Raw genomic sequence first — 13,037 nt, forward strand, 5'->3', positions numbered from 1 at the left:
CATGCACGTGTGAGATGTCCAGGAAACGTTTGTCAAATGAATCAGAAGTGTAATCGATTTACCTGCCCTTGATCTCTGTCCTTTCAGGCGTGACCCACAGGAAGTAGGGGTCTGTTGGGGGCATGAGGATCAGAAGGTGCATAACAGACGGGGTTTCTGATGGCAGTCCAAAGCAAGCTATTCATTCATCATTTGTTTTAATTTGGGGTTAAGACCATTGAAATAGTTTGCTACAGCTTCTGTAACAAAGGACCAGAGATTGGGTGGCTTAAACAACAGAAATGTATTGTGTCACCATCCTGGAGGCTGGAAGTCCAAGATCAAGGTGTCGGTAGGGGTTGGTTCCTTCTCAAGGCTGTGAGGAAAGGATCCGCTCCTCTCTCCTTGGCTTATAGATGGCTCTCCCCTCCCTGGGTCACTTCATGTTGTCTTCTCTGTATGCCTGTCTCTGTCCAAATGTCCCCTCTATAAGAACACCAGTCATGTTGGGTGAGGGACTCACCCAACTCCAGTTCGGCCTCATCTTAATTTAACTAATTATATCTGCAATGACCCTCTTTCCAAAGAAGGTCATATTCTGAGCAACTGGGGTTAGGACTTCACCAAGTGAGTTTGGGAGGGACACAGTTTACCCCACAACAACCATAAAGTCTGGAACCAGACCGCCTGGGTTCAAATCCCTGCTCTCCCCTGGCCTAGCTTTGTGCCCTCAGGCAAAGAGTTCGTATCCCAGAGCTGTTGGGGATTAAGCAGGCTCAGACACATATAACACTTAGAACAGTGCCTCGCACAGACGAACGTTGTACAAGGGCCAGACAACATGACTGATGTTGTTCTCATTCCTATTTCAATCAGCCAATGCTTACCAAGCTCCTGAAGTGGTATGTGCTCGGCACAGGTATCAGCTTATTGTATGAACCACTGTTGGACTTTCCATGCCTCTGGGCCCTCCACTGGAGTGTATCAATGGGAGTTTGCAGAATGCATTGCACCTGCACCTCCTAGCTTACCTCAAATTTTGCTTTCCATCACACCACTAACTCCCCATATAACCCTGTCAGGCAGGTTCAGGGTGGCCACTCTCCCCAATCCACAGATGGGGAGACTGAGGCCCCAGAGGGGAAGCGACCAAGTTGGTGGTGGGGCTGGATGCCGGCTCACATTCCTCTGTGCTGTGCCACCAGCCTCTGGGCCCAGCCCTGCTGCTCTTTATGGTCATTTTGGGAAAGGACAGAGGGGCTCACCCTTTCTCTGTTTCAGGGGGAGATAGGCCGAGAGATGTACATCATCCAGGCAGGACAGGTGCAGGTCCTGGGTGGCCCTGATGGGAAGGCCGTGCTGGTGACGCTGAAGGCTGGATCTGTGTTTGGAGAAATAAGGTCAGAGGGATGCTGGGGTGAAATGAGGGGACGTGGGCCCCAGCTGGAGGGGCGGGTGGCCAGCGGGTGGGACTTCGTCCTCAAGGGCTATGGATCCTGACATATGCAGGGTCGGCCCCGGCTCTCCGCCGTGTGGGGCCGCCACCGTGCTCCAGGCAAGAGGTGGAGAGGAGCACTTTAGTGGGATCATAGCCACAGCCTGCCACATCTCACCTCCCTCCCTTTTCTGCCCCAGCTTGCTGGCTGTTGGTGGCGGGAATCGTCGCACCGCCAATGTGGTCGCCCACGGGTTCACCAACCTCTTCATTCTGGATAAGAAGGACCTGAATGAAATTTTGGTGCATTATCCCGAGTCTCAGAAGTTACTCCGGAAGAAGGCCAGGTACATTAGTTTTATTAAAAAAAGTCTGTATCCACTTCAGTGTGCATTTTGTAAAGACTAAAACTTTCGCTTATATAACCATTGTACCTTTATCAAAATCAGGAAATTCAGTATTGAAATGATGCTATTATCTCATCCCTAATCCATCTTCAAATTTGATTACTTGTCCCAGTCGTGCCTTTTACGGCCTTTCCTATCTTCTTTTCTATTCCTGAATCCAGTGGAGGACCACCTGTTCATTACACTGCCTCGTATCTGCAGTCTCCTTCGATCTGGGTTGGTTCCTCAGACTTTTTCCATCTTTAGTTACTTTGAAGAGGACAGGTCAGTTATTTTGTAGAATGTCTCTTCATTTAGATTCAGCTGATGTTCTGATATTTTCTCATGATTACCTTCAGGTTCTGCATTAGGGCAGAAATTACTCAGAAGCAATGTTGTGGGGGCGCCTGGCTGGCTGGGTCGGTAGAGGATGTGTCTCTTGTTGTTCAAGCCTCATGTTGGTTGTAGAACTTACTTTATTATTTAAAAAAAATTTTTTTTTACGTTTATTTATTTTTGAGACAGAGACAGAGTATGAACGGGGGAGGGTCAGAGAGAGAGGGAGACACAGAATCTGAAACAGGCTCCAGGCTCTGAGCTGTCAGCACAGAGCCCGATGCGGGGCTTGAACTCACGAACTGCGAGATCATGACCTGAGCCAAAGTTGGACGCCCAACTGACTGAGCCACCCAGGCACCCCGAGCTTACTTAAAAAAAAAAAAAAAAGGGATGTTGTATTCTTCTTAGTGCAGCATATCGAGAGGCATGGGATGCTGGTTTCTCCCAGTATTGTTGAGGATTTTCCTTTCCATCACTTGGTTAATTAAGCCTTCTGGACTCTAAAGTTAACATTTTTCTCTTTGAAATTGATAAGTAATTAGTGGGGAGTCACTCTGAGGCTATCTGGACCTCCTGTTCCCCATCAAGCCTTCACTTGCTACTTCCAGTGCCCATTGAGGGTTCTTGCTAAATCAGTGATTGCCGCAGGGGTTTGCCAAATGGTAATTTTCTGACTCCTACGTATTGTGCCTTCTATGTTTATTAGTGAGCATTCTACTTTAAGGAAGAGCTTTCTCTTCCTTCCCATTTATTGGTTTATTCATTTATCTATATCAATATGGATTTGTTTTGTTCCATAAATATCATGTTACATTGTTTTGGTGTCAAATTGCACTAAATTTGGCCAGCAGGCGCCTCTTCAGGCTTGTTCTTGTGACTCTTTGTAACGTCCCCAACACGTTTTAGCACTTTCTTGCTAACAGCCACAATAAGATGCTCTAGGGTCATCTTGTACTTTCCCTGCCACATCCCTGGAAATGGCCATTTGATTCCTTGTAGGTGGAAATGGTTTTTAGAAACCAACATTTGAGCACTCCATGTGCTTATTGCTACTGGGGTGCTACTAGGCTCTGAAGTGGGCAGAGCTGGGAAATACACCCACATGCAAATATACATAAATAAGTGTAGGAGCACCTGGGTGGCTCAGTCAGTTGAGTGTCCGACTTCAGCTCAGGTCATGATCTCATGGTTCATGAGTTCAAGTCCCGCATCAGGCTCGCTGCTGTCAGTGTGGAGCCTGCTAGGATTCTCTCTTTCCCTCTCTCTCTCTCTCTGCCCCTCCCCCACTTGTGTTTTCTCTCTCTCTCTCTCTCTCTCAAAAATAAAACAGTAAACATTAAAAAAATAAGTGTATCTATATATGTGTATATATCAACATCTATTTTTCTGTCTATATCTGTGTCTGTACCTAACGATTTCAGTCCAACACCATGGAAATCCTTCTAATCTGTTCCTTTCCCATATTTGGTAAATTTCTTCTCCAACCCTGAGAAATTTAGCTCTCTTTACCCTCATTACATTAACTCCTTTGTTCAGTCCTACCACATAGAGAAAGCAGTTTCAGAATTGCTCTCCCATACCACTGGGGTGGGGGCTGGGGAGAAGCCTTCTCAGCAGAATTCAACATTTGGTGCATTTCCTTTGGTCTTTAGCCTGAGTGTCTACGATGTAAGTGTTGTGTTCAGAGTTATTTGGATTCATTTCTTTTTTCTCCCTTTAGTGTGGGTGTTCTGTTCATGTGAAATACACCCAGGTTTGCATCCCATTTTTTATGATTCCTCTCCCCCAATCCTTGTTGATTTTTTGTTGTTTTGAATATGTCAAACATTAACATGGCACCCAAAGTCATAATGCAACAAAATGGGATGCCCGGAGACTGTCCCAGCTACCCCCCAACCGGTTGCCCCTATACAAACCCAGGCTCATTAGCTTCTGCTGCTTCCTCAATGTGTTTCCTTCTGCAGAAATGGGCAGATGGGTGAATATTTTATTTTCTTTTCTGTCTCACACAAAAGGTAGAATACTGTAGACTTTCTTTTGCACTTTGCTTTTTTTCACATGACAACAAATCCTGAGAAGCCTTCTCTATCAGGCCATAGACCCATCTGCATTCCTCTGATGCTTGCAGACCATTTCTATGAATGGGCGTTTAGGCCATTTCCAATATTTTGCAATTCTCAACAGTGCTGCAGCGAACCACCTCATGTATCTGTGTTTTGTACTGTTGAAGAATAGGTAAGTTTTTAGAAAAGCAGTTTTTTTTTGTTTGTTTGTTTTCAAACCCTTCAGATCAGGTTTTGAGTTGAGTGATGGAGGCAGCAGGGTGTGGTAGAAAAATCCACAACAGGCTTGGGAAGTTACAGGGCTCAAACCCTGTGCTTGTGAGGTACTGGATGTGTGGTTTTAGAGAAGTTACTCAACTTCTCGGGCTCAGTTTTCTGCAGTTCTATAAAATAAGGGTAATCCCCTCTACTGTGTTGTTGGGAAGATTAAATAAAATAGTGTGTATGAATGTCTCCAGCAAGGTACCTGGCATGTGGGAGAGCTCAGTGAACATTAATAATGGTTCCTATTTATCCATTAAATCCTCTCTATAATTTTCTCATTGGATAAAGCCTTTTCAAATCTATATATCTGGTTTTGCCTCCCTTGCCTTTTATCATATATTCCTATTTTCTACCTCATTCTATGAAATGACACCATAAATAAACTGCCTCCATTCACAGCACACAATAATTTATTGAGTACATAGTTCTAGGCCCTGGGGACACAGCAGGGACCCAATAAAGCTTGAATTCTAATAGGGGAGACCAACAATGGAGAAATGAATGGTTATGCGATATCCCCAGCTGGGCACAGGGCCATGAGGGGACACAAACCACATCGAGGAGACAGAAGTGATGGAGGGAGTTACTTGAGATAAGTTGGCCAGGAAAAACCATTCTGAGGAAAGTGGTATTTCAGCCGGGACCTGCACAGAATAAAAGCATGAGCAGGACTGCTTGCAGGGAAGAGCATTCCAGCCAGAGGGAATAGCATGTGCAAAGGCTCTGCGGAGGAGCAAGCTCAGTGTGTGCGTGGACCAGCAAGAAAATAAGAGTAGCTTGATATGGGATGGGAGAAGTCAAGGGGATGAGCTTGGGTAGGGCCTCGCAGGTGACGCCTTGCAGTGGCTTTGGGTTTTATTCTGAGGGAGATGGCAGCTGTGTGGGGTTTTACACAGACAAATGATTTGACATGACTTAAGTTTTAAGAAAACCCCTTCGGCACCCCCAGGTGAATGGAGGCTGTGTTGATGTTGGCCCATAATACATGCAGGATGCTGGGGTCCCCTGAGGAAGGAGGCCGCCCTGTAACCCAGCTTCCCTGTTTGCTCTTAGGGAAGCCACTGGGCCCTTCCAAAGGCCGGTCTGTCTGAACTTCTCCCACAAAATTTGCCCATTTCCTCCTGCTCTCCCGAGGAACAGGGAAATATAGCCAATCCTCATTAGTCGCGTATTTGCGATTCTGTGTTTGCAATTCGCCTACTCACTAAAATTTATTTGTAACCCCGAAATCAGCACTCACGGGCATTCCCAGTAATCCGTGGATGTGTGCAGACCAGTGAAAACTTTGAGTTGCCCGAAGTGCACGTCCTGGGCAGAAGTTGAACAAGGTGACGCTCTGCTTTATTGTTTCAGCTCGTAAGCGTCTGAACACTTGGAAGCAAGCGTCCTTTTGTGGTCTGTTTAGTGCCACCTTTTTCACATTTTTGTGATCCTTATTGGTGATTTTGCTATTTAAAATGGCCCCTAAGTGTAGTGCTGAGATGCTGTCTGTGTTCCCAAGGGCAAGAGGGCTGGGATGGGCCTTACAGAGGAAACACGTGGGTTAGACAAGCTTCGTTGAGGCATGACTTTCAGAGATGTTCGTCGTGAGTTCAATGGTAATGAATCAACTGTGTATTACATAAGATGTCTGTAAACAGAAACACACACAAATATTGATCAGTTGATGAAAATGTTGTCATGAGAGGCTCGCAGAAACTAAGCCTGTGTTTGCCCCAGAAACAATGACTCGGTGTTCACTAATTCGGTGTTTGCAGGGGCTCTACAGAGCGACACTACCAGGAATAGTGAGAATCGACTGTTTATGTCGGAGAGCGGGCTCCAGGTCTCCCTACCCTGCCTTCTTCCCCCAGCAAGAGGAGCAAGGCCCAAGAAAGCCACCCATTTCTTTGGCTAGGTTAGGTGAGAGTGTGGCAAATCAACTAGCATCCCGCAGAGGCTCCTGACCACGTGTGGTGAGCCTGTGCCTGGCACTGGAGGAGGCCGAGGGGCTGAGGTGCTGGCCCGGGGTGGGGAGCAGCCAGAGAAAGGAGTTGCTGATGGGCCTTGCAGCACAGAGGCCCTGGGACCAGAGCTGTGGCATGATTCATCAGAGAGGTGGTTCTCTGGAAAGGCAAGCTTGAGGACAGAGGCAGGGGATCATGTGGGAGCTCTGCCCATCAAAGGAAAAGACACAGTCTGAGAGCCACAGAGCCTGGGGATGTCTGAGTTGGTGACAGCCACGTGCGGGATTCTGTCTAAACTACCTGCTTTACAGATGGAGGACCGGAGGCCCCGAATAAGTGAAGTGCTCAGCTCTCTGGCTTGGCCGCTCCAAGAAATGGGGCAAAAAGGTCTCATGCATGCTACTTTCTCCAGGGATGAATGTGCGATCCTACTTATAGGAAAATGCGTCATCGGAAAATGAGGCTGAATTTCCTTAATCTGGCAATGTCCCAGAAGCCAGCTCAGTGTCTCAAAAGAGAGACAGCCCCTTAGCAATCAGAAAAGGTCCCATAGATTGTTCTTTTGTGTCATTTTTGTACCACGCCGAGCCTTCCCACAGACTGTCATGCTGTGAGTTATGGACTAAATGACACAGGTGACAGTGCCAGGCATGGAGAGGCCGCTGATGAATTATCATGTTTGTGTTCTCCTGGGGGAGTCCCAGCCGGAAAATGCAAGTCTTGGGCAATTAATATCAATATGCACAATTTAAATCCATTGCCTCTGATTAGATAAGCAGCCAGTAATGGCCTCATTTTTAAACAAACAAGTTTTGCTGGAGCCCTGGTGAATGAATTTGCCAATTAGGAGTCTAGGCCCACTAGACTGCAGACACAATTCATTTGTTCTTGAGCCAAACCACTCATCACATATCTGTAGCGTGAAATATTCCTTATCAAAGGCTGGGGCTCTGTTCGATGGAAGATTGTCTCCTTATTTAGAGATCAGGGTGGCAAACTGCATTTAAATCTGGGTTTTAATTCTGCCCCTGTGATTTCCTCACTGTGTGACCTTGGGAAAATTACTTACCCCTCTGGCCTTGCATATCTTTATTTGAAATGAGTTAGAAAAATAGGGCCTACCTGTGAGGATTCTGTGAGATTTAAATGACAGAATGTGTATCAGTTATCTGTTGTTACGTAATGATATTACCACACACTGAGTAGCTTTTAAAACCACACGTATTGATTACCTCAGAGTTTCCGTGGGTCAGAAGTCTGGGGTGGCTTTGGTGGGTCTGCTGCAAGGCTATAATCAAGGTGCGGGCCAGAGCTGAGTCCCATCTCAAATGTCCCCTGGGGAAGGACCTGCTTCCAAGGTCACATGCTTGTGAGCCGACTTCAGTGTCTTGTGGTTGTAGGACTGGGGGTCTCAGTTCCGAGCTAATTGTTGGCCGGAAGCTGCCCTTGGTTCTTGCCACGTGGGCCTCCCCCAGCATGTCCACTTGCTTCATCAAAGCCAGTGAGGGAGAGTCTCCTTGCAAGACAGAGATCACAGTCCCATGTGACATATTCACAAAGGTGGTATCTGATCACCCTTGCTGTATTCTGCTGGTTGAAAGCAAGTCACATGTCCCACTCACCCCTCAAGGGGAGGGAACAACAGGGAGGGGGATCTCAGGGGCCACTGAAGAGGGTCTGTAAAGGACTGAGCATAGCACCTAACACATACAGACACTCAGTAAGTGTTGACAGAGGTGATGGTGAGGATGGCAAAATGACAGCGAAGCAAAAGGAAGAGAAGGGAAAGGCTTTGGGTCTTTTTTCAGCGGAGCATCCTATTTCTGAGTCCATATGTTATAGTATCATTCAGTATTTCCCGTGTGACCTCAGAAAAGTTCTTGACCCCTCTGAGCCTGCATTCCTCCTCTATAAGGTACAGACAATAAACCCACGTCGTCCCGGTTGCTCCCATCACTGACTGAGATGCGACGCATAAAGCACTTCGCGCCCTGCTTACTCACAGTTCGCCAGCCAAAACCACCACCGCCACAGCACAACCCCAGTGGATTCTATGTGAATGATGCTTTATTCTCTCCCAGAGCATGCTTGTGATGTTCACGGGCGCTGCTTTCTTTCAGGCGCATGCTAAGAAATAACAACAAGCCCAAGGAGAAGAGCGTGTTCATCCTTCCTCCCCGGGCAGGCACCCCCAAGCTGTTCAACGCCGCCCTGGCCGTAGCAGGAAAGATGGGCGCCAAGGGGGCAAAAGCCGGCAAGCTTGCCCACCTGAGGGCCCGGCTCAAGGAACTGGCTGCGCTGGAGGCAGCAGCGAGGCAGCAGCAGTTGCTGGAACAGGTAACGCGGTTGGTTCCCCAGCCTCCCTGTCCATTTCAGCCTCGTGCCAGAGAGAGGGCCAGGGTGCCTCAGAGAGTGGGGAAATCTCTCCCCCTTCTTCACATTAGTCAGGACTCATTTGGTTGCAAGTGACAGAAATGCAAGTCACGGTGCCAGCTCATGTTAGCTTAAAAAAACAGGGAATTGATGGGGGTCAGGTAGCTGGGCAGTTCAGGCAAGGCTGGATCCAGGAGTTCAGACGATGCCCAGGGGACTGGTTTTGCCATTCTGTCATTCCTGCTTTCCTCAGGGACGGCATCCCATCACAAGGGCACTAGGGTTACATCCTTCTGGTTTAGCAACTCCCAACAGAAAGTCCCTCTTTCCCCATGATTCCAGCAAAAGTCCCAGGGCTCACTGTCACTGGACAGAATCGGCTCGCGTGCCACTTCCCCAGCCACTGACTGTGGTGGTGTGGAGAGACCAGGCTCCCCTGCCTGGGCTGAGGGGGGCAGTCCTCCTACAGGAAGTCCTCCTGCACTTGCAGAGGTAGGAGCAGTGGGTGTAGGCAGGGAATGTCCCTCCCCAGATGGCAGTGATGTCCTCATATTTTATATTTGTGTCTGTGACACTTGAAAAGATTTGAAGAGAAAAAACTCTGCAGCAGGCACAGTGCCAACTGTCCTACCCGCCCCAGTCCTCGGAAATCTGAAGGGAATTTTAAAATTAGTTCTGGGACTCTTTTCTGTGACTAATGCCAAAAATGCCAATTAGAATGATTGCACTAATTATGACTATTCATGACTGTCCTTTAGGGAGGCTGTTGGGAAGGAGGCCGTGGTTAGGTAGCAGCTCCGTGGCAGGGAGGGGACTGCAGTCCACATGACAGAATTCAAAGGGGGCACCTGGGTGGCTCAATCGGTTAAGCGTCTGACTTCAGCTCAGGTAATGATCTCGCAGTTCGTGGGTTCCAGCCCCGCATCGGACTCACTGCTGTCAGCGCAGAGCCTGCTTTGGATCTTCTGTTTCCCCTCCCTCTTTGCCCCTCCCCCACTTGCATTCTCTTTCTCAAAAATAAATAAATCTTGGGCGGGGGGCCGGGGGGGGGGGGCGCGGCAGGAAACGAGCCTAGTGAACTTATTCTCAAGCCAGGCTGGTGTCAGAGTCTGGGGGACCTGTCCAGAGATCATTTGATATCTGGAGTCTGGGAGTTGACATCAAAGCTCCCTGGGGTTCCAGTATCTTCTCAAGATACAGCCACCCAGGGCCTCAGACTGAGGACAGATATGATTGCCTGGCTCACAAACTGTCAGAGTCAAGGTCGAACCAGCAAGTTGGGGTCCTTAGTGCCGGCTGCTGCGTGGGACTGAGCAGACGTGAGCTCCAAGGCTCTTCTCAGTACAGTGAAAGGCTTTATCTGAAATGGGGCTTATTGCTACTGAATATTAGCTCTTTACCCAGGCAGCTTGGAGATGTGAATTAAATTTGCATGAGAATTCTAATAAAAGTCAGTTTTAGAACAATCAGGGCAGAATGGCAGAGTGCAAGGAGCTCTTAAATAATAATCCAAAGATACGGGTCTAAATCCCAGCTCTGTCACCACCAGGTCTGTGATCCGGGGAAGTTCCTCAAGCTTTCTGAGATGAAGATTACTCATGGTTGCCACATGGCATTGTATAGATGAAGCAGGATACCTTGGATGTCTTTCTTTTTTTTAATATTTGTTTATTTTTGAGAGAGAAAGAGAGAGAGCATGAGTGGGAGAGGGGCAGAGGGAGAGGGGGACAGAGGATCTGAAGCAGACTCCAAGCTGTCAGCATGGACCCTGATGCAGGGCTCGAACCCACAAACCATGAGATCATGACCAGAGCTGAAGTCGGATGCTTAACTGACTGAGCCACCCAGGTGCCCCTTGGATATCTTTTATAAGGCATTTTGAACATGGCGAAGCACTTGACCAACCTTCCCATGATTCTTCTGGATCCATTCACAGCAGGATGCTTCAGGAAGCCCCATCAGGGCACCATCTTGCCCTGGAAGAGTGTTGTCAGAGTTTAGGGCAGATAGGGGAAGGTGGAACAGGTGTACCAAAACATGCAGGAACACTGAGACAGAGGGAGTGGTTTGTCCCCAGAGCTGCCTTGGGTTCTTGGAGTGGGGTTCCCTACCCCACTTCCCTTCCTTCAACACCCTATTACTTGAGCAAACTTCAGACGTCTCTGTTCCTCACGAGCATGCTGACGGCCTTCACTTTAATTCACATGTGGGTCTTGCACAGCTGTGGACCATTCAGGCCCCCTTTTCTGGGGGCCACTCTCTCCCATTTATTTTCATGCAGAGATGGGTCAGACAGGGCAGGTGGGGTCACGAATATCCATGAAGGCTTGGGTTTTTACTGATACACAGACCATGGCCAGTGTCCATAGGAACCGCAAAGGCTGGGGTTGGAAGTACCCACCAAGTCCCCAAGTATGGGGGCTGAGCCCAGCCTAATGCCAGTGGTATCCTGCCCATTCTTCTCCCCGGGGAGGAGAGGTCTCAACCTTTGAGAGCTTCCAGAAAGGGGGACAGCCCACAGCTACTTCTGCCATCTCAGCCTTTTACCTTGTTTGCTTAGAATTTGTCTCATTCACCCAGGAGCACCCAGCCCTGGTAACTGGACAGTGGACAGGGCCACTGGTAAGTGGACAGGGCCGCGGGCTCAGCTTTGCAAAGGCTTGGTGGTTCTCCTTCTTGGTCTCAGCCTCTCCTCCCTCAATGGCTCAGGGGCAGGCTTGAACCTGCAGCTCCACTCTGGCTTCTAGCCCTGCCCATCAACAGAGACCCAAAAAGACCTTCCGCTAAGTCCAGCCAGGACTTTTTAATTCCTAAACTTCACCATAATATACTCTGTGTCTACCAAATAATCCTGATGCCTTCCATCCCCCCACTTCTCATCCATTATATTGAACCCCTGAGTCCTCTGCCATTCTCCTCCTTTGCGGTATGAGAAAGGGGAACAGGGAGGTGTGCGAGACCCCTCTAAGACCCCTCCAAGAAATGTCCTATGTTCTTTGCCTCACCAATCACCCTTTCTGGTTTCAGGCCAAGAGCTCGCAAGACACTGCGGGAGAGGCGGGATCCGCCGCCCCAGACCAGCCAGCACCGCCAGAGCCCCCAGCCCGCAGCTCTCCGCCACCTGCCTCCCCTGAGAGGCCCGAGGAAGGCAGGGAAGGGGCGGCTGGGCCGGAGGAGCACTCGGTGCAGATCCGCATGAGCCCAGGCCCAGATCCCGGTGAACAGATCCTGTTGGTGGAGATCCCGGAGGAGAAGGAGATCCCGGAGGAGAAGAAGGAGATCCCGGAGGAGAAGGAGATCCCAGAGGAGAAGAAGGAGATCCTGGAGGAGAAGGAGATCCCCGAAGAGGAGGAGATCCTGGAGGAGAAGGAGATCCCGGAGGAGAAGAAGGAGATCCTGGAGGAGAAGGAGATCTCCGAAGAGGAGGAGATCCTGGAGGAGAAGGAGATCCTGGAGGAGAAGAAGGAGATCCCGGAGGAGAAGGAGATCCCCGAAGAGGAGGAGATCCTGGAGGAGAAGGAGATCCCGGAGGAGAAGAAGGAGATCCCGGAGAAGAAGGAGATCTCCGAAGAGGAGGAGATCCTGGAGGAGAAGGAGATCCCGGAGGAGAAGAAGGAGATCCCGGAGGAGAAGGAGATCCCGGAGGAGAAGAAGGAGATCCCAGAGGAGAAGCAGGAGGCCGAGTGAGGCGACCGCCAGCGAGCCACTTCCGGCAGGTGCAGGCGTGTCCCGAGCAACGCGCCCCTCTCCTACAGGCCCAGATTCCCGGACTCAGTAGCGTCTGTCATTCTGGCCCAGCGGGCTTCTGCCAAGGCTGGTTTTGAAGTCAACAAATGCCGTTAGTGTCCCTGAGTTCCCACCATCACCTGAGAACCCTACCTCTTCCGACTGTTATTTTTAAAAACAAAATTCTTTTCTATTTAAAAAGTTTGTGGGGAAAGGCTAGACAGAATGGGACTCCAACCCTCCAGGAAGCTTTGTTGGAGACGAAAGCGTTATTGAATGTTTGGGTTTCAACCTCCCACATTTCAAGGATAGAAAACCTGCCAGCAGGTGAGAAGCCTGGCTGGCTCAGTGGGTAGAACATGGGACCCTTGATCTCAAGGTTGTGGGTTCAAGCCCCACATTGGGTGTAGAGATTTTTGTCAGCAGAAGGGTAGTTATGCTCTGCTGCTCATTTGACTAAATGGGAACTGTGGCTCACCTGACCTGATTAGGGACAGGATGCCCATTAGGGTAGTTAAGCATGGAT

At 49.2% G+C, this 13,037-nt stretch overlaps 1 protein-coding gene across 1 annotated transcript in view; it reads left to right on the top strand.

The window, feature by feature from the left end:
• The window catches only part of CNGB1 (cyclic nucleotide gated channel subunit beta 1), a 63,951-nt gene extending 51,479 nt beyond the window's left edge, over window positions 1-12,472 (top strand). The window contains exons 29-32 of the mRNA XM_047834629.1: window positions 1,261-1,379; window positions 1,615-1,761; window positions 8,533-8,749; window positions 11,813-12,472. Of these exons, the coding sequence (XP_047690585.1) occupies window positions 1,261-1,379; window positions 1,615-1,761; window positions 8,533-8,749; window positions 11,813-12,472 (1,143 nt within the window). The remainder of the gene's footprint in view (window positions 1-1,260; window positions 1,380-1,614; window positions 1,762-8,532; window positions 8,750-11,812) is intronic.
• Window positions 12,473-13,037: the final 565 nt, after the last annotated feature.

This window comes from Prionailurus viverrinus, chromosome E2, assembly GCF_022837055.1.
Source record: "Prionailurus viverrinus isolate Anna chromosome E2, UM_Priviv_1.0, whole genome shotgun sequence".
NCBI lineage: Eukaryota > Metazoa > Chordata > Mammalia > Carnivora > Felidae > Prionailurus > Prionailurus viverrinus.